General features: G+C 39.6%; 1 protein-coding gene across 1 annotated transcript in view; it reads right to left on the reverse strand.

The window, feature by feature from the left end:
* Window positions 1-25,503, reverse strand: part of Col28a1 (collagen type XXVIII alpha 1 chain) — a 160,228-nt gene that overhangs the window by 105,017 nt on the left and 29,708 nt on the right. The window contains exons 12-15 of the mRNA XM_059256514.1: window positions 14,162-14,230; window positions 13,037-13,105; window positions 3,543-3,611; window positions 430-498 (exon numbers count right to left, since the gene is read on the reverse strand). Of these exons, the coding sequence (XP_059112497.1) occupies window positions 430-498; window positions 3,543-3,611; window positions 13,037-13,105; window positions 14,162-14,230 (276 nt within the window). The remainder of the gene's footprint in view (window positions 1-429; window positions 499-3,542; window positions 3,612-13,036; window positions 13,106-14,161; window positions 14,231-25,503) is intronic.

Raw genomic sequence — 25,503 nt, forward strand, 5'->3', positions numbered from 1 at the left:
ATAGATACATTTTCATGTAATATATTATTGTAAATATGTTTTTTTAATTTTTGAGATCATAATATAATTGCATTGTTTCTCCTTCCATCAATATACACGCTCCATCAATATACTTTCAACAACTGTGTTCTTTATCAAGAAATATCTTTTGCTAATATCTGGTTTCAAAGATGTATTGCTGATAAAAGAATGCACTGAAAGTTAGAACTCAAATAAGTGAGGAATTATTTGAAATATAAATAGTGTGAATTTTCACATCATAATTCATCCTGCATAGCAAAACACCTCAAACTTACTAGTATAGTTACTAGATACCTGTGTGGGATGGTTGTCTTATTATATGCAACCCAAATTGCACATGAATAAGGAGCAATGTCAAAAATAATTTTACTTTATGATGGCTTCCATCATATACTTCATATGCAATACCTTATCCCCTTTGATTGACAGGCCTTGCGATCCTTGTGGGCCAATTGGTCCTTCAGAACCCTTTTCACCCTAAAAGCAAATTGAAAAGGTATCAATACACAAAGAAAACTAAGACTTTTAAAAGAGTTTATATTACAGTTCCTTCAAATCAAGCACCCAAACTCACTGCTTATTCAAAATTAGTATTTCTAACTTTGAGATTTGCAACTCAGAAAAAAATTGGGTTGTTTTTAACATTTAAACAGGAATGAGTCTGTCCAAGAAAGCACGTACACAGCATCACTCAAGCTGAAAAAGAGCTAAATTCCAATTCCATCAGAGAACCAATCAATCATGTAGTGTGACTAATGACAACAAGCCTCTTTTCCTTACTAATGATGAAAACGGATCCATGGTGATAAGGAAAATTTGTCTCTCCTGTGAACTAATGCTTGCTGGAGTTCGATTACTGAATCAATGTTTGAATATACAAAAATTCACTAAAAATGTAAGGTTATAAGGATTCATGGAAAATCTTGAATAAGCTATGAGAACCACTTGTTCTGCCCTGATAATAATGTCTATAACGTCTTAGTACCCTCTGCCTTTATGAGAAAATGAAGCCACATGAATCAGTCAGAAGTGAAATTCAATTAATGCATTCATTAGAACCAAGAGTAAAAACTAAGACTGTTTTCTAAAAAAGAGGGAACTACAACTGCATTCCTCTCCATAGTCATACATGTTGGTTAGCTTTAATTCTCAACTTGACACAATGTAGAATCACCCAGGAAAAGTCTCAATGAAAGATTGTCTACATTGGAATGTCTTGTTGGCATGTCTGGGCCGGGGCGGGGGGGGGGGGGTATCTTGAGTCAGTTCATCGATATGGGAAGACACAGCCCTCTGTGAGTGGCGCCCATCCCTAAGGAGTGAACTTCGGATGAGTGGAGAAACAGAACTGAACATGCGCAAGTAAGCATGTGGCTGTGCGTGCATCCATTCTCTCCTTGTTCTTGATTGAGGGTGGGGTAGGACCAGTTCTCTCAAGCTCCTGCTGCTGTGACTTCCTTGCTATGATGGACCCTAAACTGAAATTCTGAGCTAAAGTAAGCTTCATCCTATAAGTTGCTTTTTATCAGGTTATTTTATCACAGAAACAGAAATAAAACTGAAACACCATAATTTAACTACTTATTTCCTATACCATTGCAAATTAGCTATCTATTAAAATTCCTATTAGTCTGCCCAGTGGGAAAATAAAGTGTTCTGATGAAGTTTTACCCAGAATGCAACCTTGTATACTTGATCCTAAAGCATCACTGAGGATACTAGGTCTTTTCCTTGATAAGTCAGGAGCCAATACAGTGCCCTGGGTTATTATTATTACTATTCCAGAATGTAGCATATGTATGGGTAATGATTTGCCTGCATGTAAGTCTGTGCACCACGTACATTCCTGATGCCATCATAGGCCAGAAGAGGGCATCAGATCCCCTGGAACTGGAGTTACACGTGGTCATGAATCCTCATGCGAGCGCAAGGAATCAAACCTGGGTCCTCTGGAAGGGCAAGTAGTACTCTTAATTACTGTACAATCTCTCTAGCACCCCATTGTATCACTTTTATACAGTATAAAATATGTTGGGCATACCATTAAGGCATGCCCTGGAATATTATACTTTCCAGTATCTTAGTATTTAGCATAATATTCTCACCCCCTCCTCTGCTTTAACGCACAGAGATATAAAGAGAAATATTCTGGCTATTTGAATTTTCCAGATTACTTGGGTGAGACATAAATAGAAATCTACTAGGTACCAAAGCATTGAAGAAGCTACACATAACTTTTGAAATATAGTAATAAATTGCATTTGATCTGCCTTCTTAAGAGTGATTCTTTGGATAGTTAGTACCTTAAGGTGACTTAAGGTCACCTTATACCACATATTATTTCCAGTCTATAATAAATTTAACAAGGACAACTTTTAAAATTTAACCCATCTATCACTCACAATTTAGTGTCTATTGCTTTAGTTAACTGCTTTCCCCTCTTGAAACGTGGGTTTCTCATGGGTACCAAACGTTTATCATGGTAGAGAGATGCTCTAAGCTCTGAAGAGTATCTCTTAGTAAGATGAGTAAAATGGTAAGAATGAGATGGTTAGAGCATGTAGCTGTAGCTGAGAGCTCAGACCTCAGTGACTTGAAAGAATGACACATTCTAAGGGGTTCTTAGACACTGGGAGAGCAGCATATGGTTCTCAGGATTGTGTGTATACCTCAACATGTATGTTTCAGAGAGAGACTTTAGAAATGAAGAAAGATTTCAAAAGTGTCTCTTATTCTAAAATTTTGTGGCTAGGGCCCAAAGTACCTTCGAAAATTGTTTTCTATGTGGCTGCTGGCAGATATGCTATAGACTGAAGACCAAGGGTTGGCCAACCACAGACCACTAATCAGACCCCACTGCCTACTTCTGTTAATATGGTTTTATTAGTCATCCACATGCCATTATTTATACATTGTTTGTGGCTATTTTCAGACTACCATAAAGCTGAGTCATTGCAACAGTTTTCAGGGACTCATAAAGCTTGAAGTACCTGCCATTTTGGACCTTTACAGAAAAAATGGCCAACACACAGGGTAGAGGAAACAGTAGGAAGCCTGTTTTCCCAACTCCAGGTCAGCAGTGGGTCTTTCAGAATGTCTTGTTCTTTCTTTGTGATAAAGTTACTCTTCTTATGATGTTGACAGCAATACTATTAAAACTGAGGTGTTAGACTCTCTTTCTTATCTGAGTTAGTAAAACAAAGCTGTGAGACAAAGGTTGCCATAGCTACACTCAGAAACTTAACTTCTGGACCCAAAAGAAATGCTTGCAGCTTTAATGCCTATAAACTAAGATAATTTTCTAATTAATATACAGTAATTACACAAAATGCAAGTCTGCTGATTACTTATTTTATAATTATAAATTTCATGCTTATGTGCTTTCATGTTATGGGGAAGTTTGCATATTCTTTACTTAGTGGGGTGAAAATGGCCAGGAGAACACTTGGCTTCTAACAGTTTGTAATTCATGGCCATGTAAGACAAAGTACTTTTTCCACTGGTTCAGAAGCTTTTGTTACCTTTGGTCCTGGAAATCCTTCTCCTGGTGGGCCCCTCTCTCCTGGTGCTCCCTCAGGACCACGGGGACCCTGGTTAGGGTAATAGAGGGTGGGGGAAGAGAATGGGGGTGAGGATGGGAGGTGATAAGATGAAGGGGGAAACACCAGAAGAGAATGGTCAGTTTCAGTTCCCACAGACATGGTGATGATGTAGTCCCACTCCGTTTTTAGTAAGAATCCTTCTAGTGCAATCCATACTGATCAGCTGTAAGGGCCTGTGAGTAACAGGATCCTCACTGCATTCAATATTCCTTCTCTCTGAAAGGCATAAGAGCCTCTAGCTGTCTTCAAATTAGAAGAAAATGGAAACAAACAATGCTTCAGTGTTGTTGGTTGTTTTTGCTCTTTCTCTTTTGGCTCTTTACTCTTTGGGGAGGCCACCACCCAGCTCCCAAATAAATCATACACAGAAGCTTATTCTTAATTATAAATGCCCAGCCTTAGCTTGGCTTGTTTCTTACCAGCTTTTCTTAACTTTAAATTATCTCATCTACCTTTTGTCTCTGGGCTTTTTCCTTTTCTTCTATATATCTTACTTTCACTCTTACTCCATGGCTGGCTGGGTGGCTGGATGACTGGCCCTTAGCATCCTCCTCTCCTTGATCTCTTGCTCTTTCTTCTTTTCCTCACAGATTTCTCCTTCTATGTAGTCTCTCTGCCTGCCAGCCCCCCATCCTCACTCCTGCCTCACTATTGACCATTCAGCTCTTTATCAGACCATCAGGTGTTTTAGACAGGCAAAGTAACACAACTTTACAGAATTAAACAAATGCAACATAAAAGAATGCAACACATCTTTGCATCATTAAACAAATGGTCTACAGTGCAAACAAATGCAACACATCTTACAATAATACTCTACAACACCTCAGAATATGGGTAAGAAAACACATCCCATGAAACAAGAAATCCAGGACTATGTGGTCAAAAGAAGAATACAAAGCGACTTACTTGCTTGAGTAAACACTGGGAGAGCCTGGGAAAAAGCCTGTGGAGACAGGCCCATGAGAAGCATGACTACTGTTTCCACTTTCTGACCTGACAAACTTCAGCTATTTTTGGAGCTGGGTGAACTCACAGACAATTTTGTGCATAAATTCTATATCTTCCTAAGATCACTACTGGGGGGACATGGTGTTCAGTCTCGATGGTTTTAAGAAGTCCTCATAGCTTCTCTCAGAAAGGCTCCAGGAGAGGTGAGGGCTTCTCCCACAGTAAGGAAGGAAACAGTGCAGTGTAAAGTGGGCTGCCAGAAAACTCACTCATTGAAAACTGAAAGAAAACACGGGTTTGCATCAACACTAGGCATTTTATTTTAATGTGTGTGTATGTGTATGGGGGAGGGTGTCCCCTGGAGCTGGAGTTACAGGCAGTTGTGACAGCATCTGACCTGGGTGCTGGGAATTGAACTTGAGTCCCCACAAGAGCAATGCATGCTCTTAATTGCTGAGCCATCTCTTCAGCTCTCCCCCTTACTTTCTGAGACATGTTCTCTCACTGAATCTGGAGCTGATGGTTTCTGTCTACACTGGCTAGCCAGTGAGCCTCAGGGTCTACCTGTCTCCACCCCAACAGTACTGAGGTTACAGATGTGAATCACTGTGGTGCAGTGTGCTGACTGTGGTGCAGTGTGCTGGCTTTAGAACTTGTGGACCATTCAGTGGACTACTATCTCAGGCCAACTGCCTTATCCAGGGAACACTATCAATCCATCTATTAGAGGTAATAGCTTAAATTGTGTTCCAAAAGTTTCTCCTTTTCTATTCATCCCCATATTCCCCAAGAGGAGGGAAACTTTTTGACCTTTGAAAATTCCTATTTGGGGAACTGAAAGACGGTCAGAGGTCAAGAGAACTAGCTTCTCTTCCAAAAGACCTGGTTTGATTTCCAGCATCCACATGATGTCTCACAACTGTCTATAATTCCAGTTTCAAATCCAGCACTTTTCTTCTGGTCTCCTTGGACATCATCACATGGTGCACAGACATACATGCAGGCAAAAACCAACATAGATAAAAAAATAAACAAAAATTAAAATATTTTTAGTTTTAGACACTGAGGAGATGACCAGAGGGTAAAGTCATTGCTGGACAATCATGAGCTCAGATCTCCAGCACACATGCCAGAAGCTTTAGAGACGTTTTCTGCACAAGAATGGCAGCAGGACAGGACTCAGCATGATGTGCCTCACTCATTCTCATGTCAGAAAACAATTAACAAGCTGTGTGATGGTGCATGCCTTTAACCCCAGCATGTGGGAGACTGGGGCAGGCAGAGCTCCGTAAGTTCAAAACCAGCCTGGTCTATATAGCCAGGACTACATAGAGAGACCCTGTCTCAAAAACAAACAGACAAAACAAATATAAACCTGATTTTATCCCAGTCTTAAACACATTTTTTGTTTTTTCTTAATATTGCATATTTTAAGTTGGTCTTTATTATTTATACATAGCCTACTTAGTAAAGACTTAATTAAAAGAAAAAGCTAACATGGAATTTAATTTAAATTGCAATGCTTATGGGAAAACTAGCTTTTAACTCCAAAACCTTAATCAAAAGTCTAATATCTATGACAGTTTGCTCTAATGGCCGAGCAATTAATTAGAGAAAAAAATTAAAATGAGCATAAAAACTAGATTGTAAACTAAACTGAGAAGTGCCAAGCTAATATTACATAATTTAAGAAAAGTATTAACAATTTACTCTCCACTAATGACAGAACAAATGAAAAAAACAAAATTACATTAAATTAGAGGAATGTGTGTATTGAGTTCACTTATTCATTCAACAAACATTCACCAAATTTAATAGTTTGCTTCTCTATTGGTGTGATAAAACACCATTTACAAAAGCAACTTGGAGAGGAAAGGGTTTATTTGGTTTGCAAATTACAGCCCATCATCCAGGAAAGCTATGGTGTCAGCTCAAGGAGGAACTGGAAAGCAGAAACTGAAGCAGAAATCCTGGTGCTTACTGGCTCATCTCCTCTGCCTTTCTTATGTATCTTAGACCCACCTGTGTAGGGATGGCACCACCCACAGTGGTCTGGGTGCTCCCACATCAATTAGCAATGAAGAAAATGCCCCCACAGACATGCCCACAGGCAATCTAACGGAAAAAGTCCCTCAATTGAGCTTCCTTTTTCCTAGATGGCTCTAGTTTGTGTCAAGTTGACAACAATTAAGCAACACAACTAACTCTTGTCAACTCTACACACAGACACATCACTATTAAATCATAACCTTTCCTTTGTTTGTTCTCAAGAACTCATGTTAATAATACAACATAAAACAGTCTCAAAGTTTACAATTCCTAGTCATAATTTTCAACACTTTCAAAGTCCAAGTTCTCTTTAGAATTTTAAAATCTTTTATCTATGGGATCCTTTAAAAATCTAAAATAAGTTACATACTTTTTATTCTTATTCTAAGAAGGACTAGAGCACAGTAACAATCAGATCACAGCAAAACCGAAGTTCAGCAGTGTAGTTCAAGTCCTGTAGATCAGTGTGTGGCATCTGTAACTCACTCATGATCTTCTGAACTCCAAAGGACTTGGGCAGTCCTGCTTCTGTAGCTCTGCCATCCATAGCACACACAGATGATCTATTAGGCCCAGGGCAGCTTCACTCCACATCTGCCACTGTCCTCAGTGGTCATCCCACTGCCCTGTCATCTCCAATATGCGAGGGTCTCCACTGTAACTGAGGCTTCACCTTCACCAATGGCCTCTCCAGACTCAGGAACTCCAGTTCTGCCAACTAGTACCACAGCTCGACTTCTTCCACAACCCTTCAATCCTGAGGCTTCCACAGCAATCAAGGCTGTACTTCTACCAATAACCTCCTAACCTCAGGAACTCCAACCCTGCCACATGGTGCCAGGCCTCAGACTCTCTCCATGACCCCTTCACTTTTTATGTCTCTGCTACAGAGCTTTGTAGTCAAGTTGACAAGGGTCAATTAACTGTGCTGGTTAATTCTTGTCAACTTGATACAAACTAGAGTCACTTATGAAGAGAAACTTCAACTGGGGCATTGCCTCCATCAGATTGGACTGTGGGCATATCTGCAGGGTAGCTTTTATTTATTATTATTAATTGTTGATATGAGTGGGCCCTGTCCACTGTGAATGGTGCTACCACTGGGCAGGTGGTCCTAAGCTGTATAAGAAAGCATTCTGAGCAAGACATGGAGAGCAAGCCAGTAAGCAGCTTTCCCTCCATGGCCTCTGCTTCAGTTCCTGTTGCCAGGTTTCTGTTTGAACTTACACCATGGATGGCTTCTCTCAATGATGAACTATAAGCTATAAGCTGAAATACTCCAACCACCACCTCTACCAGGTTTCTCTGGGAATGGCATTTTATCACAGCAACTCCGGGAATAGCATTTTATAACAACAGCAGAATGCTAAATAATATATCAAATGCCCAGTTGGTAAAACGAACTGTGCTGGGATCCAGGAATAGCAGACAGACCCACTACTGGTCTTGGGGAGTAAACAGTCTTTTCTGATAGTTAAAAGCTGATTTCAGGGACTTGTAGACTGAGGTACAACAGTAAGTTGTACCACATGTTAACAATGTGAGCTCAAATAAGTAGTTTAGTCTTTTTAATGCTAAACTTAGTACTTAATGCTAAGTACTAATCACCCAATACATACTTTCTAGGGTTGACTAAAAGAAGGGGATTTGAATCCCACAACTGCTACATCTGTCCTTTTCTGGAAGTCTGCACATAATCCAGTCTCTGGGGGATTGGCTTACATTGAACAGTGTGCAGAGAGGCACACTGAACAGAACCAGCATCAGTCCCGCTTCCTTCCTTCTCTGCATATCTAGAACATGTCAGCTGAGGTTAAAGCAAGCATATTGGCACTCTAAGTAACTCTTGATTCCAAGCCCTGAGGACAGAGCTAATCCTCATGGGCACACAGTTAGGTGATTTCCAAACCAGTGAACCAAGACTTAATCAGCACAAGCTGAAGTGATAGTCTACACTGTTGGTACACTCTCAGGTCCTTCAGCTAAGCAGAAATGAAGGAAGGTGGTTATTAACCAGAGGAGAGAAATAACAGGTGCTTGGGCTAGAAGAATGATGCTTTCGATTTATTGGGCAGTGCAAACTACCATTTTACAAAACGCTTATTTGCAAATGGTTATGCATAATTTTTATTTTTATATTTTAGCGTAAATTGTTATTGATTTTTTGGAAATTTCACATAATGCACCCGGATCACACTCACTTCCCAGTACTCCCAGGTCCACCCCCACCCTTGTGACCTCCCCGAAAACAAATAGAGGAGTTCATTTTTATTACTGAATTTTAACTTGTGTATGTGTTTGTTTAGATAAGATCTCATGTGGCTCAGACCCACTTCCAATCCCTGGAGCTGAGGATGACCCTGAACTCCTGAACTTCCTGCCTTTAGCCCCATAGTGCCGAGATACAGACTGAACAACCACAGTGTAGTGCTGGGAATTGAACCCAGAGCCTTCTGCATGCTAGGCAAACATTCTATCCACTGAGCCACTACAACCTCAGACCTGTGTATCACCCTTTAAAGATACAAAGGCTTCCATAAATAATCTCACTGTCTTTTGTAAAAGCCATGAAGCAATTGCAACCATGACAGACTTATTTGGCTTTTACCAAATATCTGTATAATGCAGGAACATAATTAGTACAGTCTCATCAGTGAAAAGCTTTATGGATACATTAACAATGGAATAAAAAATGATGGCTCATTATATTTATAATATAACTTCCCTTAATAAAATCAAGCATTAGTGTGCTAACGCATAGTAAAAATTGGCCATTATCTTCCAACAGTGTCATCTATTTTATTTTTAACCTCAAAGTAATTGGAGTTCTACTTCAGAGCATACTTTTTAGTGAAAGTACTCTGAATAACCTTGCACACACGGAGAAATTACCTGTAGACTCTTGGCCAATTTACTTTTTATGAATTAGTTATAGTTACCGGATAAGCACCACACCAGCGTAATTACACAGAGACTAGGGCTGACAGTTCAGAGTTAGGTACTGGAGCTCACATGCTACCTCAGCTATCAGCACACTGTATCACTGTGACACCGAGAGTCGTACTAACCGCGAGGTCACTCAAAATGATCAGGCAAACAGGCAAAATCAAAGCAACTTCCTCAGAATCTTTCCCAATCTTCTTGCTACTTCTAAATAATTACAAAACTCACATGGTTGGTTTTTTATTATTATCATCATTGTGACATAACATTTTTGTACTGGGCTTTTCCTCACCTTCGTTATGATCTTCCTTTCCAGCTAAAGCACAAACCATCAGAGTGTCGGTATAATTTGCATAACTGTAGCTTGGAAAACAAGAATGGCATGTTCTGACAGCACTGTGACAGTGTTCTGACGACAAACAGAAGGACAAGGAATATAACATTTCCTCTCAAGTGAATCATAAAGACACAACTGAGCCCAGAAAAACAACGACGATCTCAGGGCTCAAAAGTAAGAGGTGCACTCTATAGAGGCCTGTAAGCTGCTGCTGTGGATGCAAAAACGGGAAAAGAGGATCCCCTGTCCCTGAGGCACTGGGTAGGTGTTAGGCACTGTTAAAGCTGATAAATCGCTATTAGAGTTAATGAGAACTTCTTTAAGTTCTTAAGCACTCCTGATGTTCATTTCCTTTAAATGAGCAAATCACTTTAGGGCTGCCCTGGCTTCCCAGAACAAAGGGACTGCCAATCAAACAGCCAACCTCACTACCCTTGTGTCACCAAAGCCATCACTTAAGGACATCTTGAGAGAATTACACAGTGATCCCTGGCTCCGGAAGGCACAGCCTTGGCCAGGACCCTTTGAAATAGTTTGTGTCAGCCTACATGGACCTAGATGATCCTGTAGCCGTTTCTACCTAGGTCACAAGGGGAGAGCAGATAGACTACTATGACTGGTGCTAAAGAAGCATAAGTGTGACTGATGCAAGAAGCATAAGCCTTCATTTGTGTTCGAGGTATGACGTAACTGGATAACGGATAAATTATTAAGAAATTATAAACATATTGCAAACATTTTAAAGTACACAGTTGGTGGTGGTAGGAAGTGGAATTAACATGTAATGCAGGTTTCCATCACTGTTAAGAAGATAAGGGCCACTGGGCTGTGGTGGTGGATGTTTTTAATCCCAGCACTTGGGAGGCAGGCAAATCTCTGAGTTTGAGGCCAGCCTGGTCTACAGAGCGAATTCCAGGACAGACAGGGCTACACAGAGAAACCCTGTCTCAAAACCCACCCACCCACCCAGAAAAAGAAGAATATAAGGGCCAGGGAGAAGGCTTAGTCAGTTAAGAGGATTGCTGCCAAGTCAATTGAGTTCAATTCCCCAGAACCTGTGAGGAAAGTAGAGAACTAACTCTTATGTGTGCCACGGCACATGAGTGTCCCCACAACATGCATGTCTGCATACACACAAATAACAAATAAAAGTTTAAAATGGAAAACAAAATAATGGAATTGGAAATTAATACTGTAATAGAAAATAAAAATATGTATGCTGAACACTGAGCTTACTTCTAATGTACTTTCACGTGTAACAGCTACTAAAAATGCACTTCCTAAAAAAAAGGAAGAAATCAGGCAAGTGGAAATGGTGAAAGTCTGGGGATATAGCTCAGCTAGTGGAGCACTTGCCTAGTGCTCCACTATGAAGCCCAGGGCTCAACATTCAGCACCACAAAAAAAGAAGGTGGATGGACATTTCAGTCCAGCACTCCAGAGGTAGAGACAGGAAAATCATAAATTCAAGGTCATCCTTGGCTATATAAAAAGCTTGAGGCAAGCCTGGACTACATGAGACCCTGTCTAAAATATAAAAGTTAAAAAAGAAAGAAGAGAGAGAGAAAGAGAGAGAGAGAGAGAGAGAGAGAGAGAGAGAGAGAGAGAGAACAAAAGAGAGAAGCTATCATAAACGAGACTGTTAAAGATATGGGTAAAACCAAATAAATGTTAATGGAAAAAATACTGTAGCAAAAATAATTTAGGTAGAATGAAATTATGTAGAACAATGCTAATAAGGGATAAATATCTAGATTCTATTAAGAAGTCAAATTGGAGAACTAGAGACATGACTCTGCAGTTAGAGATCTTTCTACTCTAGCAGAAAGACCCAATTCAGGTCCCAATGCCCACATTGGGGCAGCTCACAACCACCTGCAACTCCAGCTCCAGGGGATCCAATGCCCTCCTCAGGCCCCTTGAGCCCTGAAATATGCAACACACACACACACACACACACACACACACACACACACACACACACAGTCATATAAAACAAAACCTCAGACAATATACTGCTGTTTCATTCACAGGTACTGCAAAGAAACATGTTTCTGTTAGTGATTATATGAGGTGATATGTACTACAAAACCACACAGGGAGGCTACTGCTGCAGCTAGCTGCTTTTGCTTCTGCCTCAGTGAGTCAGCGACAGTTCTTTGCTGAGAATAAAGATTACTTGAGAAGTTAACAAAGATCCTCACAACAGAAGTCATGTTTTATTCATTTCCTCTGCAGATCTCTCTTGACAGAACCCTTTTTTCCCTTTCCAACAATAGCAAACTTCAAAGCTACAGAAGGTGGAAGCTGTGAATAAAATAGGCTTGATCTTGGTCCCATCACCAATCCTAACTTTAGAGCATTCTCAAGGATTACGTAATGAGAAGATCCTCAGCCTCATTCCAGCCCCATTGTTCTCAGGGCTACAGTGATATCAACCACCATGTATAGACAGTAGGCCTAATCCAGATCTGTCACCTCCTAGGAAACTTTGACACATGAGAACTCTTTTTCCTTTGCCAAGCTGATGAATCTTACAAAAGTTTACAGTGAGAGAAGACCAGTTGAAAAGATCACACATACGTATTATATGTCTTAGGGTTTCTATTGCTGTGAAAAAACACCATGACCACAGCAACTTTTATAAAGTAAAACACTTAATTGGGGCTAGCTCCCTTACAGTTTCAGAGGTTCAATCAGTTATCATCATGATGGGGAGCATGGCAGTATGCAGGCAGATGTGGTGCTGGAGAGGTAGCTGAGAGTCCTACATTTTGCAGGCAACAGGAAATCGACTGAAACACTAGGCGGTATCCTGAGCACAGGAAACCTCAAAGCCTGCCCCTACAGTGACACACACTTCCTCCAAGAAGGCCATACCCACTCCAACAAAGCTACACCTTCTAATAGTGCCACTTCCTATGAGACTATGCGGACCAATTACATTCAAACTACCACACCATGTATATATCCTTATTTCATGCATGAACAGTAATGTGGATCTAGTTCTTACATACTTCTGTTATTAAAGTACCCTTTAACACAAAAACATACAAAACAGAGTCACTTGGCCATTTATTTTTACCAGAATGAACACATAAGGATTGTATTTTCCAATTTTTTTTGCACTTACTGGCTGTCCTGGTTCACCGACTCCAATGGGTCCCGGGGCTCCTGTTCTTCCTTCCTGGCCCCTTTCTCCCTGAGACAGGAAGAGCAGAGTTACATTGTGAGTTTTTAAATAAGCAATAAGATGATAGAAAATGTGCTGGCAATTTCAACAGGGAGAAGTAGCAAAAGAGCCAAACTTTCCATGTTCAAGAGCAACAACAACATATTCAGAGGAGGCTAATGGGCTTGAACGTGAATTGAAGCAAACAAATTGCCCTAAAATGCTCACCAGCCCTGGTCTAAGTGCAACCCAGTGTGTCCAGCACTTACAAATGATAGTGTAGCAGCGGGGGAGAGGAACTGCAGTTGTTTCTGAGATGGCCAAGGTAAGATGTGAGCTAGTCCCTGCCACTATCCTAAAATGCCACTCCTTCCTTGTCCCCACGCTATCCATTTCCCCTCTCCTTAAGCTCTATTTCAGACTTGATCTCCTTCCGAAGAATCTTCCTCCAGTAATTTGCCACATAAGCTCCACCTACCCTGGAGTCTTTATGTTGTTCTTGCTGAAATGCTGTGTATGGCAGCATTTGACTACCTTCTAAGCATACTGAATAGAACTGCACCCTTTTGGTTCTGATTTAAAGTCTTGTTGTCTAGACCATAAAGTCCATTTAAAATCAGTATGTTCCTCTGCTCTCTCATATGTTCTGTGTGACACAGAGCACCCCAGGATGCTCCCTACCTTCACAGTTACTTACGAATTTTCCTGCCAGCATTTACTCAGTGTGTTGGGCCTCTAGGTTCTGCTCATGTGACGTGAGCAGGTGGTAGTTTACATATTCAGATGCTACACTTCCCAATAGTATATTTACACATTAGTGTTTAAAGCCCAAGTAACCACGTGTGCATTATGAGAGGCTGAGTGTTTGAACAAGCGAAGTTTTCATTCCAACCAAAGCGAAATGTGTCTTGGTTATTCTGGTTATTCTTATGGTAACTGTCCAAGACCATGATGCTGCAGTGTCCAAAGGCCCAAAATGTACATAACTGCTGCAGAAAAAATGACTGAACAGGGTTTACATTTCACTTTCCCGGTCCAGTAATAAGTTCAATAGTCATCTATAGACAATGAAGCAAGTATCATTACCTTCACACCTTGCTGTCCAATACCGGGGACTCCTGGGGGACCATAAGGACCAGGAGGACCTGGTTCACCCTACAGTGAAACAGAGAGGAATGTTCAGCTCAGTGGTATTTGTTGAGCAGTTCTTTGGTGTACAAGGTTGTAATTACAGCTCTGTGAACAACAGCAAAGCCTACTACACGGACCCTGTCCTCAGTTATTTATAGTTTTTAAATAACATTTAAAAATATTGCAAATCATAATAAAAATAAACATAATATTCCTTGACCCCTCTAGCTCCTACAATCCTTCCTCCCTCTCTTCAGCAGGATTCCCTGAGTTCAGCCTAATGTTTGGCTGAAGTTCTCTGAATCTGTTTCCATCAGTCACTGGATGAAGGCTCTCTGAGGACAACTGAGATGGCCAGTTCGGGCTATGTACCCACTACTGCTAGGAATCTTAGCTAGGGTCATCCTTGTAGATTTGTGGGAGTTACCCTTGCCTTCCCTTCCCTTCTACCTGTCCTGAAAAGTGCCCTCCCCACCCCCACCCCTGCTTCCAGTCATCTAAGGATTGTAGGAGCCAGAGAGGTCAAAGATCAAGAAAACTCACAGAATAAACTAACCTAGCTCATAGGAACTCACAGAGTCTGAACCAACAACCAGGGAGCCTGCATGGGATTGACCTAAGCCTTCTACATACATATGACAGTTGTGTACCTTGGTCTCTCCGTGAGACTCCTAACAATGGGAGTAGGGGCTGTCCTTAATGCTTTGTCTGGCTCTTGGAAATCTATTCCTTATACCAGATTGCTTTGCCCTGCCTAAACATATGGGGAGGTGCTTAATCCTACCGCAACTTGTATCTTAAAACATAAATATAAAATTTTTAAATTAATTACCTATTACTTTGATTAATATTGGTATGTTTTCAAGTTTTTATACACACACATGACCCTTTAATTTATGCTAAGGAGTAATTCTACCCACTCTCATGTTTAAGGTCAGGCTTTACCCATATTAAAGATTTCTCTTCTTGTTTGCAAGAGGTAAAGTTAGACATACACCGAGACCAGACTTCGCTCAAGTTAAGGAAAATTAAAGAGTTTTTACTAGTTTTGATTTTCCCCCCCAGAGACCTATGACTTTGGAGGGGACAGACAGCAACCAAAGGAATGTTATACTAGTGTGGAAGAACATGGCTTTAGAGAAGTCTGTTGACTTTGACCAACTGGAAAAAGAAAAAGAACAAGAAAAGACAACTTCCCAAAACATATGCCCAGATGCAAAATTAATTAAAACACAGGAAATCTGTATAAACATCAGGGTCAGAGTTCATGACGCTTTGGCATTTGGGTGATGGCATTCACAGCTGGCTGCTGTGCATGCTGTGGAGAAAACCCAGTCTGGCAGGTCAATCAAGTGAATTTCTTCCTTTTGAAATTCTACAGTTGCTCCCGCATTCTCCAAATGTTCTGCAACAGGCAGCTAAAGGCCATTCTTATTTTACACATTCTTGTCCATGGAATTTCTCTCTCTTTCTCTTCATATCAGACATAAAAGTTCATACCAAATTTGAATCTGTTTTTTTAGCCTCAAAATATAAGCCGTGGCTAGAAAAGACTCAGCCTCCTGGAGATGCAAATCTCTCTCTGAAGAGCATTTTCTTGCAGTTTCTTTCACTTTCCACCCAGGTTGGAATGCCCATGTGTGTTATACGAGCCCCATGTGGGTAGCTGGTCCCATCAGTCCATAAAGGGATACCGTATACTTGCCTTGTGGAGGACCATGAAGTAAACACAGAGAAGTTTAAGACACGGTCTTTGTTTATTTTTTAAATCTAACAGGGGCATTTTCTCTGAAGAAGGTAAATGTTTGACAGACAATACAGAACAACTCCCCCCCCCCACCCCAAGTCAGCACCTAGGAAAAACACTAAACACAATGCAGGTGTGCACTTGGGTTGTTTTGGTTTGGTTTAATGTTTTATTACATTTATTTATTATTTGTTTGTTTATTTATTTTACTGGGTGTGTATATGTGGGTTCCCATGCCATGGCACACAGATGGAGGTCAGAGGACAACATTCAAGAGTTGGTTCTTACCTTCCACCATGTGAGTCCCTGGGGTTGAACTTAGATTACAAGTATTGGCAGCAAGCACCTTTACCCACTCAGCCCTCTTGCTCTTTTATTTTATTTTATTTATTATTTATTTTAAGAAGGTTTAAAAAAAGATGCATGGAGATATCTGGAATGAAGCTATTCTAAAATCATAACAATAGTAGAATTTTGACCACTTTTATTTTCTGCTACATTTCAATAATTAACAAGTCCTACCAAACAGCAAAGATATTCACTTAAAATGCACATAGCTAGTTTTTCTAAGATAAGGTCTTTCTATTAATATTGGTGTAAGATAACCTACCCTATTAAAAACACCAGCTATCAAGAAAAAGGTTAATCACTCCATGAGAAAAAATGTTAAAAAATTTTAAGGCATCCTTAATATTTTAAACATATTATTTATTGGAATAGTTTTTTTTAAGCTAAATGCCTTATTTTGGAAGATAATTTAAGAAGCTAATGTGTTAATGGTGTCCTCGGGTTACCATTTTGTTTTGTTTTGTTTTTGGAGACAGGGTTTTTCTGTGTAACAGCTCTGGCTGTCCTGGAACTTGTTTTGTTGACCAGGCTGGCCTCAAACTTACAGAGATCCATCTGCCTCTGCCTCCCAAGTGCTGGGATTAAAGGAGTGTGCCACCACTGGCTCTCAAGTCAATTTTTATAATTTTTTAGAAATTAAGGTGTTATTTAGCTAATCTTTTTTAAAAAACATGTTTTTCTTTAAGTTTTGATTATTTAAATTTAAAATACTAATTTTAGGAAAATATTAAAATGCAATAATAACATAAAACCTTAAGCTCACTTGCTCTATCTTGTTCCTTTTAAATACAGCTTCGTTTCATAATAGGTCAGAAGCCACTTGCACTAACCATTTGGGGGAAATTTGAGTTGCCGTTAGTGTGGAAGCTTTGCCCTACTCAGTGTTTATCTACAAGTTTGATATTGGAAGCAAACCACTGCGCAGGTTTCCAAGAAAGTTTCTTCTAACTACTGACAATTGGTTTGGTGGTTACCATGAAAAGAACAAGAACATCAAGAAGAGAAGAAGCCATTCCTGCTGTGGGATGTCTTTCTGTATGTTGTGACTATGTGATTGCTCTGATTGGTTGATAAATAAAGCTGCATTGACCTATGGCAGGGCAGGATAAGGTTAGGCTGTACGTTTCAACTGGAGAGAGAGGAGAAGAAAGGAGAGTGGGGAGACACTATGGCTACGAGCTGCTGTCAGAAGAAGCAAGATGTGAAAATACTGGTAAGTCATAAAGTCACATGGCAATGCATGGACTAATAGAAATGGGCTGAGTTAAGTTGTAAGAACTAGCTAGCAAGAAGCCTGAGCCATTAGGCCATATAGTTTGTAAGTAATATAAGCCTCTGGGTGTTTACTTGGGTCCCACCAGCTGCGGGACCAGGCGGGACACAGGAAAACTTCCAACTACAATCCCACCTATAAGCCCAAGGTGTCCCTTAGCCTAGTTGGTACCACGATTTCTTCATGCTGCTTTTTCAAGAGAACTATAGGAGTATGAAGACCATGGGAGGATTGCTTTCCCTTCCTGGAACACGGCCCACAAGTAACACATCTTCACATGCTACTAACTTAAACTTTATTTCCAGGTGATTGGTGTCACAACATAGGACCCATAAATGAGCACTAACATAGGGTTAATGTTAATTCCCTTTGCATTTTCCCTACCATGCACATGGTGGCAAAGAAAGTGATACTCATTGTGAGACACGCTGCCTCAGCAAGACAGGGCATGCAGAGGAATCCACACTCAGAATTGCTCTCTGGGAATTCAGCAGGACAGCACAGACAGGGAAGAGTCCTTGATCCTTTTATCTCTGTTATTCCTGCCAGCCCTAATCAGCACACATGTATGTGCACACGCATGCATGGATCATGTACCTGCAACACTAACTGCACTTGCTATTTCCCTGCTTCGCTTTCCTTGACCACCAAAAGCACTTACCACAAGAAAGCATTAAAAGAGAACTGGTTTAAGATGCATCACCTCTTAGAGGTGTAATGGTTTGTTTACTATGGCCTCCTTGTGAATGGGCGTATGCATGTGTGGGGCAATGAATTGTTCAGGGAGATCATTTTGGTCCTTCTTGGAAGTTACAAATGTCTCTGTTGCTCTGGGCCTCAAGAGGAGAATAAGCCAATGTGAAATAAAACCTACTGTTTATAAGCATTGCCCTGATACTTCACATACATTATTTCATTTGATTTCCGAACAATCCTAGGAAATAGGGTTTCCTCCCATTTCAGAAATATAATCGGCATTTAAGTCCACTTTTCATTATGCATAGAATCACATGAAAAATAAAACATGGCCTTGGAGCCATTTAGTCCAATGGATTAGTTCTTTCATTTGCAATATTAGATCTTTTATGAGATTCCAAAATGCAAAACAACGATGATTGCATGTACCTTACAAGGATGTTAAGAAGATTCAAAATGTTGTCTGTAAAATTTCCAAGTTATATCGGAGCATATACTGTAGCTGTTTATTATGTAAGCATTCAATTGTTATTCACTGGGGCTTTATTGACCAACCTCTACAAGGTCTGATGCTCAACAACTATCTGGTGAACAGCAACCTATGCCTGTAATTGAGCGTCAGTTGATATAATTAGAATCACGATTCACATTACATCCATACTTTGCAGATGCTTATAGTCTGCCCAGAGAGACAATACAAATAAGAAAGTAAACAAGCATGTGGATTAGCTAGACTAGAGATGTTAACAGAACATGTGCATCTCTTAGGAAGAAATGTTTAATTCTGCCTTAAAGAGTTCTGAAAGTTTATTACAATAGGGGAGATATTTGAAATAAACAAAGAGGTAGGAATTTTTTTTACTCTGCTACAAAAGAAAAACAGAAAGAATTGAAGAAGAGGGAGGAATGATATAAGATGTTCTTTGGACATCAAGAAGCTTGGTAGGCTCAAGGAGCTAAGAATAGGGTGACAAATAGGGTCCCTGTCAAGAGCAGCAGTGCCCAGTGGAAATTACTCAACAAGTCCCAAATATAATTTTAAATTTTCTAGTTGCTACACTAAGGAAGTAAATAGAAATAGATGAATTATAATTAATAACTGTTTACCTATTGCCTGAAATATTATTTCAATGTTATCAATATTTTAAGGTATTAATGATTATTTTCTTCATTATTTCAGTTACATCTTTGAAGCTCACATGTACCTTAGGCTTGAAGAAATTCCAACTATATAAAAACACATTATAATTAATAACCATTTACTTATTGCCTGAAATATTATTTCAATGTTATCAATATTTTAAGGTATTAATGATTATTTTCTTCATTATTTCAGTTACATCTTTGAAGCTCACATGTACCTTAGGCTTGAAGAAATTCCAACTATATAAAACACATTCCAAGTGCTCAAGAACCTCATATGGCTATGGGTTTTGGAAAGATTAAAAAGGCCAGAGACTTGGTTCAGAACCATGGACAGTACCAACAATTAACTGTGTCCCAGAAACCTACAAAAACAGCCTCGGGGAAGTTTGGGAAATGAATAATTGCAAAAGGGACTAGCCATTTCTAAATTCAGACTAAATTTATTTTTCTCCTAGACCTGATTATTGTCTAGTATTCTCCATCTATGTGATATCTCCACAGTCCATTCCTCTTACGTCAAACTAGAATGCAGGAGGCATCCACGTAAAATATATATAGACACCTGTAGGCATGCCTCTGAAATCTCTCCTGAATTCATCCATCTCTATAATATACACAAGGTTTAACTTTTGTTCAAACCGCAGCAGGGTCCTTAAGAGGCAACCTACAACTTCAGCACCCTCCAATCTGCTTTCTCTATTGCTATCAGAGAAATCTTTCCTTTTTATTTTAACCTGAAACAAACAAACAAACAAACAAACAAAACCCTTTGAGGCATTTCCCTTTGCTATCACAAGAAAACAGCTCCATGCAAGGTGCTCCATAGCATGGCACTGCAGCGTCTGTAGCCCTGTCACAATTTCCTCTTTGCTTTAGTAGCAATGGCCAGTCCCTTGTGCAAGACCTGTTCACTTCTGCCATGAGATCTTAGATCTTAGAACATGCCACTCCCTCTACCTCTTATGACCTCTTTGTTATTATCTACCCTTCAGATCATATTTTAAGCACTGTGCTTAAAGGAGAATTCTCTGATGAGATGAAACTCACTGCAATAATAAGAGCACTGTTTTTCTGCAACTCTGTATTTCTAGTGCGTTAATGTGGTCTCAAGCCCCCACTACCATTCTGAGAAGATGATAAGTGAGAGTTTTGCTCCCCTTTGATATGTCAGTGCTTAGCTAATTACAGTTATTCGTGAAAACTCCTAAGCATTGGATGTTTACTGAGCATCAGTGAGAGAGCAGGAACTGTATGGATACTTGGTCAGCTCTAGGAGAAACTATAGGTCTGGAAATTCTCCTTTGGAGTTACCTAAGTTTTCAATAAAGGCAACTGGTTTAGGTATATAAATTATTAATGCATGATGATGCCAAGTGACTATTCCACAATTTTTCCTTCAAACTCACCTAGACACAATTAACAGTTCTTATAGCTAAAAGAATAATGAGATCACAATAAAGCTTACATTCTCAGAAAAGTCCAACCAAAGAAAACCTAACACTTTTGTACCTATTACTGACTCTAACCAAAGAAAACGCTTCCTTTGTCTAAAATAATGAACAATGGAAGTCAGTGGCTCTCAAACCCTTTGGGGTCAAATGACCCATTCACAGGTGTCACCAAAGACCTTCAGAAAACACAGATATTTACACTACAATTCATAACCATAGCAAAATTACAGTTATGAAGTAGCAATGAAAATAATTTTATGGTTTTAGGTCACCACAACCGAAGAACTGTATTAAAGGAACGTATTAGGAAGGTTGAGAACCACTAATGTAAGAGCTGCCCAATTCATTGAAACCCAGCACAATTATGAACAGTTTAATCATCCCTTGGGCCCCTTTCACCCTTGAAAAGATGTCTTGACAACTTCTTGAAGTCATTTCTGAGATACAAGTGACATATCCAATGGGAGTCCTGTGACAATTGTTCTCGAGCTTTCAAAATGGAAAAGGATAACTATGAGCGTTTTCTACGTGCAAGATGGTCCAAATGTGGCCAGGTTACATCTCAACAGGAATCTAGTCAAGAGTCTGTGCCGAGCCTTAGGGGAAAAGTCAAGAAAGCCTCCATTTTTAAAAAGAAGGCCAAATAGGAAGTAGGGCACAGGGAAGTCAGTCTCCATCAAGTACATTTGAATTGTTCTCTATTCTGAGCTCCTACTTTCTCTTGTTCCAGAGGAACTTTTGTGTAGTTAAAGGCTTACTTCAGGGAAGAATAGTGGTATAGACTTCTGATGTTATGAAGAAGGCTGTCAAAAGGTTCAGTTGCCTGATAAAGCTTGGCAACACGTGTGGGATCCACTCTGGGACAGATGCTATGTGGAATGTTTTGCATATATTAATTCCTTCAGTCCTAACAACAACTTTTATCAACCCAGAGCATGGACAACATGAGCTGAATGACAGGGAAGTCAGTTACCATGCTGAATTTCACAGCTAATAAAACCTAAAACTGCTGTCAGCCTTGCAGTTTGGCATCAGAGATGGCGCCCTTAGCTACCATGTCCAACTACCTCTTAAAGTCACATACTTTTCATTTTTAAAGAATTTTAAAACCCATTTGATTTTTGGAATAGGATGAAAGGCACAAATGTTGGAGTTATAATATATTCACAACTGAAGATCTTTCAGAGGAAAACAAGACAAATATAATAAGAGGTAAGCCAAGAAGAAACAGATCTTAGACAAACCAACTCACATTCCATTTCAGGTACTTAAGATCTATAACATCAATGTGTCACCGCATCAGTGATAAAGTTAATGTAAATTATACTTTGTAATGCTGTGATTACATACTGTAACTTTATATATAAAATCATAGTTAATAAACTGTACTAGCAGTGGAACCATCATTATTTCAAATTTCCAATTTTAAATATTTTTAAAATACCATCTACTCGACCACAGTCCACACATGTATCCATTTGTGTTTTCTAAAGAAAACATTCTATGAAAACAAAGAACTGGTAAAAACTACAAGTAGCAGTATTACTATATTTCAGTAACTGTAGAATAGGGTTGCCAGTGCTTGAGCATGTTGGTCAGGCAGAAATGACAGTTCATGCAGGGCGATCTGGTGGCAAAGTCAGGCTCCCTCACACACAACAAAAGCTAGAGAAGTGTGTGCCACTTTCACTAAAATGAAAGTCTGGTAGAAGCCAATTGGAGAGATTTTTACAACCATGCCTCTAATGGACTATTTAGGTTTCTCCTGCACAAAGTAAGTTGTTAGAAAATATTCAAGTTGGACACCTTCCATTCCTGTGGCAAGAAAACCATTGATTTATGGAAAGGGTAACCAATTTGAAGTATGATGTGTTTCTTTAAAAGTCATGCTTGGAGGCTAGAAGGAGGAAGTATTGTTTGGTTCATACAGAGTTCACTGAAATGATTAAAAAAATGAAGTATAAACAATAATACCTGTTAAGTAACATTGTTATCATGTTGAATTCCAATGAATTTTCTCAATGTTTCAAATTATATTAGGTTATGTGTCCTTTACAATTTTAATAAAATGCCTTATCCTTAGAATGAACAACTTCCCCTCTGCAAAATTGCTACTGCAATGTACTTGAATTAATGACAGTGACATAATTATAAAAGCCATGGCATACTTCTGAGCACATGGCTGGTTCTATTCTATCTAGTATTCAATCTAACTAGGCATATGAGTTACACACAGAAATGTCCTGGCAAGTGTTGGCAGCTTTTTTGGGTTTTTTTGGCTCATGAGAGCTTCTGTGTTGGCAGGCTCTAACTGCATACACACACATGTATGTGCATGTACACAGTCTACCTCAGCTGCTGAAGCCACAGGGATCAGAGATTTAGGCATGAAAATCATCAGCCTTGAAGTCATTGGCTGACATCCCACGTGTTCTGGGAACTCTTTCAAATTGTCACTATCAGTTGTCTCATGTCAGATGAATTAATAAGCTTGCTTAAATTCCTGGTGAGCAGATGTTCATGCAAGTCAAAGCTCTTTCCACATCAGGAATTGCTGAATTGCTAACAATTCTTTCCCTTTAATTAGGTTTGGAACAGAAATAATATTTAGACTTTAGCATCTCTGAAAGCAGAAAGGTCTCAAAATCTGGCCAATATTATTCATTCGACAATTATTATAATGAAAATTATAAAGAGCTCCTCCCTATGCACTGATTCATCATAATCTTGTTTAGAACTGCCAGCCCCCACAGTTTTTCTTATTATGGCATTTAAGTATTTCCAAACTACGACTGGAAATATTAGTTATATTTAGTAGGTTAACCTCCTAGAGCAGAGGTTCTCAATCTTCCTAATACTGCGACCCTTTACTATAGTTCCTCATGTTGTGGTGACCCCCCCCAACCATAAAATTATTTAAATTATTTTTGTTGCTACATCATAACTGCAATTTTGCTACTGTTATGAATATTAACTATAAACATTTTTGGAGCTAGAGGGTTGCCAAGGGGGTTGCGACCCATAGGTTGAGAACCACTGTCCTAGAGCCACTATGTTAACTTTGAGCCAAATAAAGTATTTTAAGACTAGCCAAAAGTAATGTATTTTAAAACTACTGTGTCTTCAGTAGTGATATTTCTATCCCAGTAAAATAATAACATTATAGAAAGCATGAGACTCTAAGTCATATATGAATCACATCCTCTTACCACTTTGAGGAGAACATACACGAGAGCATGAAGAATGTTTTAATTTGTGCACAGGAAGCTATTGATCGGTGAACCCTACACCATTCTGCCCAATTTATGTTAGAAGAATAATTGGCTGTTCCAAACAGTCATGCATTTCCCTGAACTACCCACTGGCCCTGCCTGATTTCTCTGAATTTTTTCAGTATCTCTGAAGCTAAACTAAACATAAATACTAAGTCTCCTACATAAGAGTACTTAGTGTTTCTTATACATGAACCCAAAGAGAAAGAAGAAAACTCTAAGGAAAAAATCCTTTTGGAAATATTGTGGATATCCTAGAATGATGCAAGGTGAAACATGGAAGACAGCTGCCTCTGAAGATAAGTTCATGTGATATAGTTTTAATAGCACCAATTTCAATAGTTTGAGGTACATATGGTGTCAGTCACCTGCGCTTGTTGGGCCCTGATCACCAGGCTCTACTGTGGGGCACCTTCAAATGTCATTGGCAGCTTCACACATGCTATAACACAGTCCTTCCCCTCAGAAAGAGCAGATTTGCATGAGATTTGAGAAAGAAATATCCCTTAAAAAGAACCTCAGAAAGGTCTCAAGATCTGGCAAGAACAAGTAATATCTTGTATCCCCTCACTGTGCTTGTTTGTTCGGAATTTTTTACAAATTTGAAAGCCCTCCCCATCTTGACCCATTCTAGCTAGCTAGCAGAGGGCCCTGTTGATTAAAGCCTGGGCCAACCACAGTGGCCTTGGGAAAGCTGGCAGTGCTGAGACCATCGGGTTCCAGTCTCTCCTGAGTTACAAGTTCAGCTTGGTCCCAGGGCTAAGGCTTTTCAGATATGTCCATAACTATACTTCTAATGATTTCAAAGACTGTTGGGATGCTCTTCTGAGTGCTATCACATGATCCTTGTGAGTGGGAGAGCCTGAGGGCCTCTGAACCAAGGCTTATTTCTAAGAAACATCTATATTTTGTTGCTATGGCAACAAGGGCATTCAGGGCAGAATAGGAGTTAATTTCCATGTGGAAAGTATTAATGGCAGAAATGATGGGTGAAACTGGGCCAGAGGCACATTTTTCCTGATTTAGCACATGCTATTTTTTTTTGTTGTTCTTTGGCCACCTTTTCTGGGTTCAGGAGACCTTTGATGAAGAAAATCCAACCCCAGAACAACAAACAGTGATTGTAGTTCATGAGAGACACCATTCATAAATTCAAAGCCATAGGCAGGCCCCATCTAGAAACTCTCACGGAATCTTTGTGAATGTTGTAAGTGTACAGTGTCTGTTTTGGTCTCTTAGAGACACAGTGTTTGAAAATTCAGCTCGAACCGTTTCTTTTCTCCACGCAGTTTCCTTCCTTTGTTCCGAGAATTTCATGTGAGCTTATGAACAAGCAGAAATGCCCTTTCAACAAACTGTTTCTC

Source organism: Peromyscus eremicus, chromosome 3, assembly GCF_949786415.1.
Source record: "Peromyscus eremicus chromosome 3, PerEre_H2_v1, whole genome shotgun sequence".
Lineage (NCBI taxonomy): Eukaryota > Metazoa > Chordata > Mammalia > Rodentia > Cricetidae > Peromyscus > Peromyscus eremicus.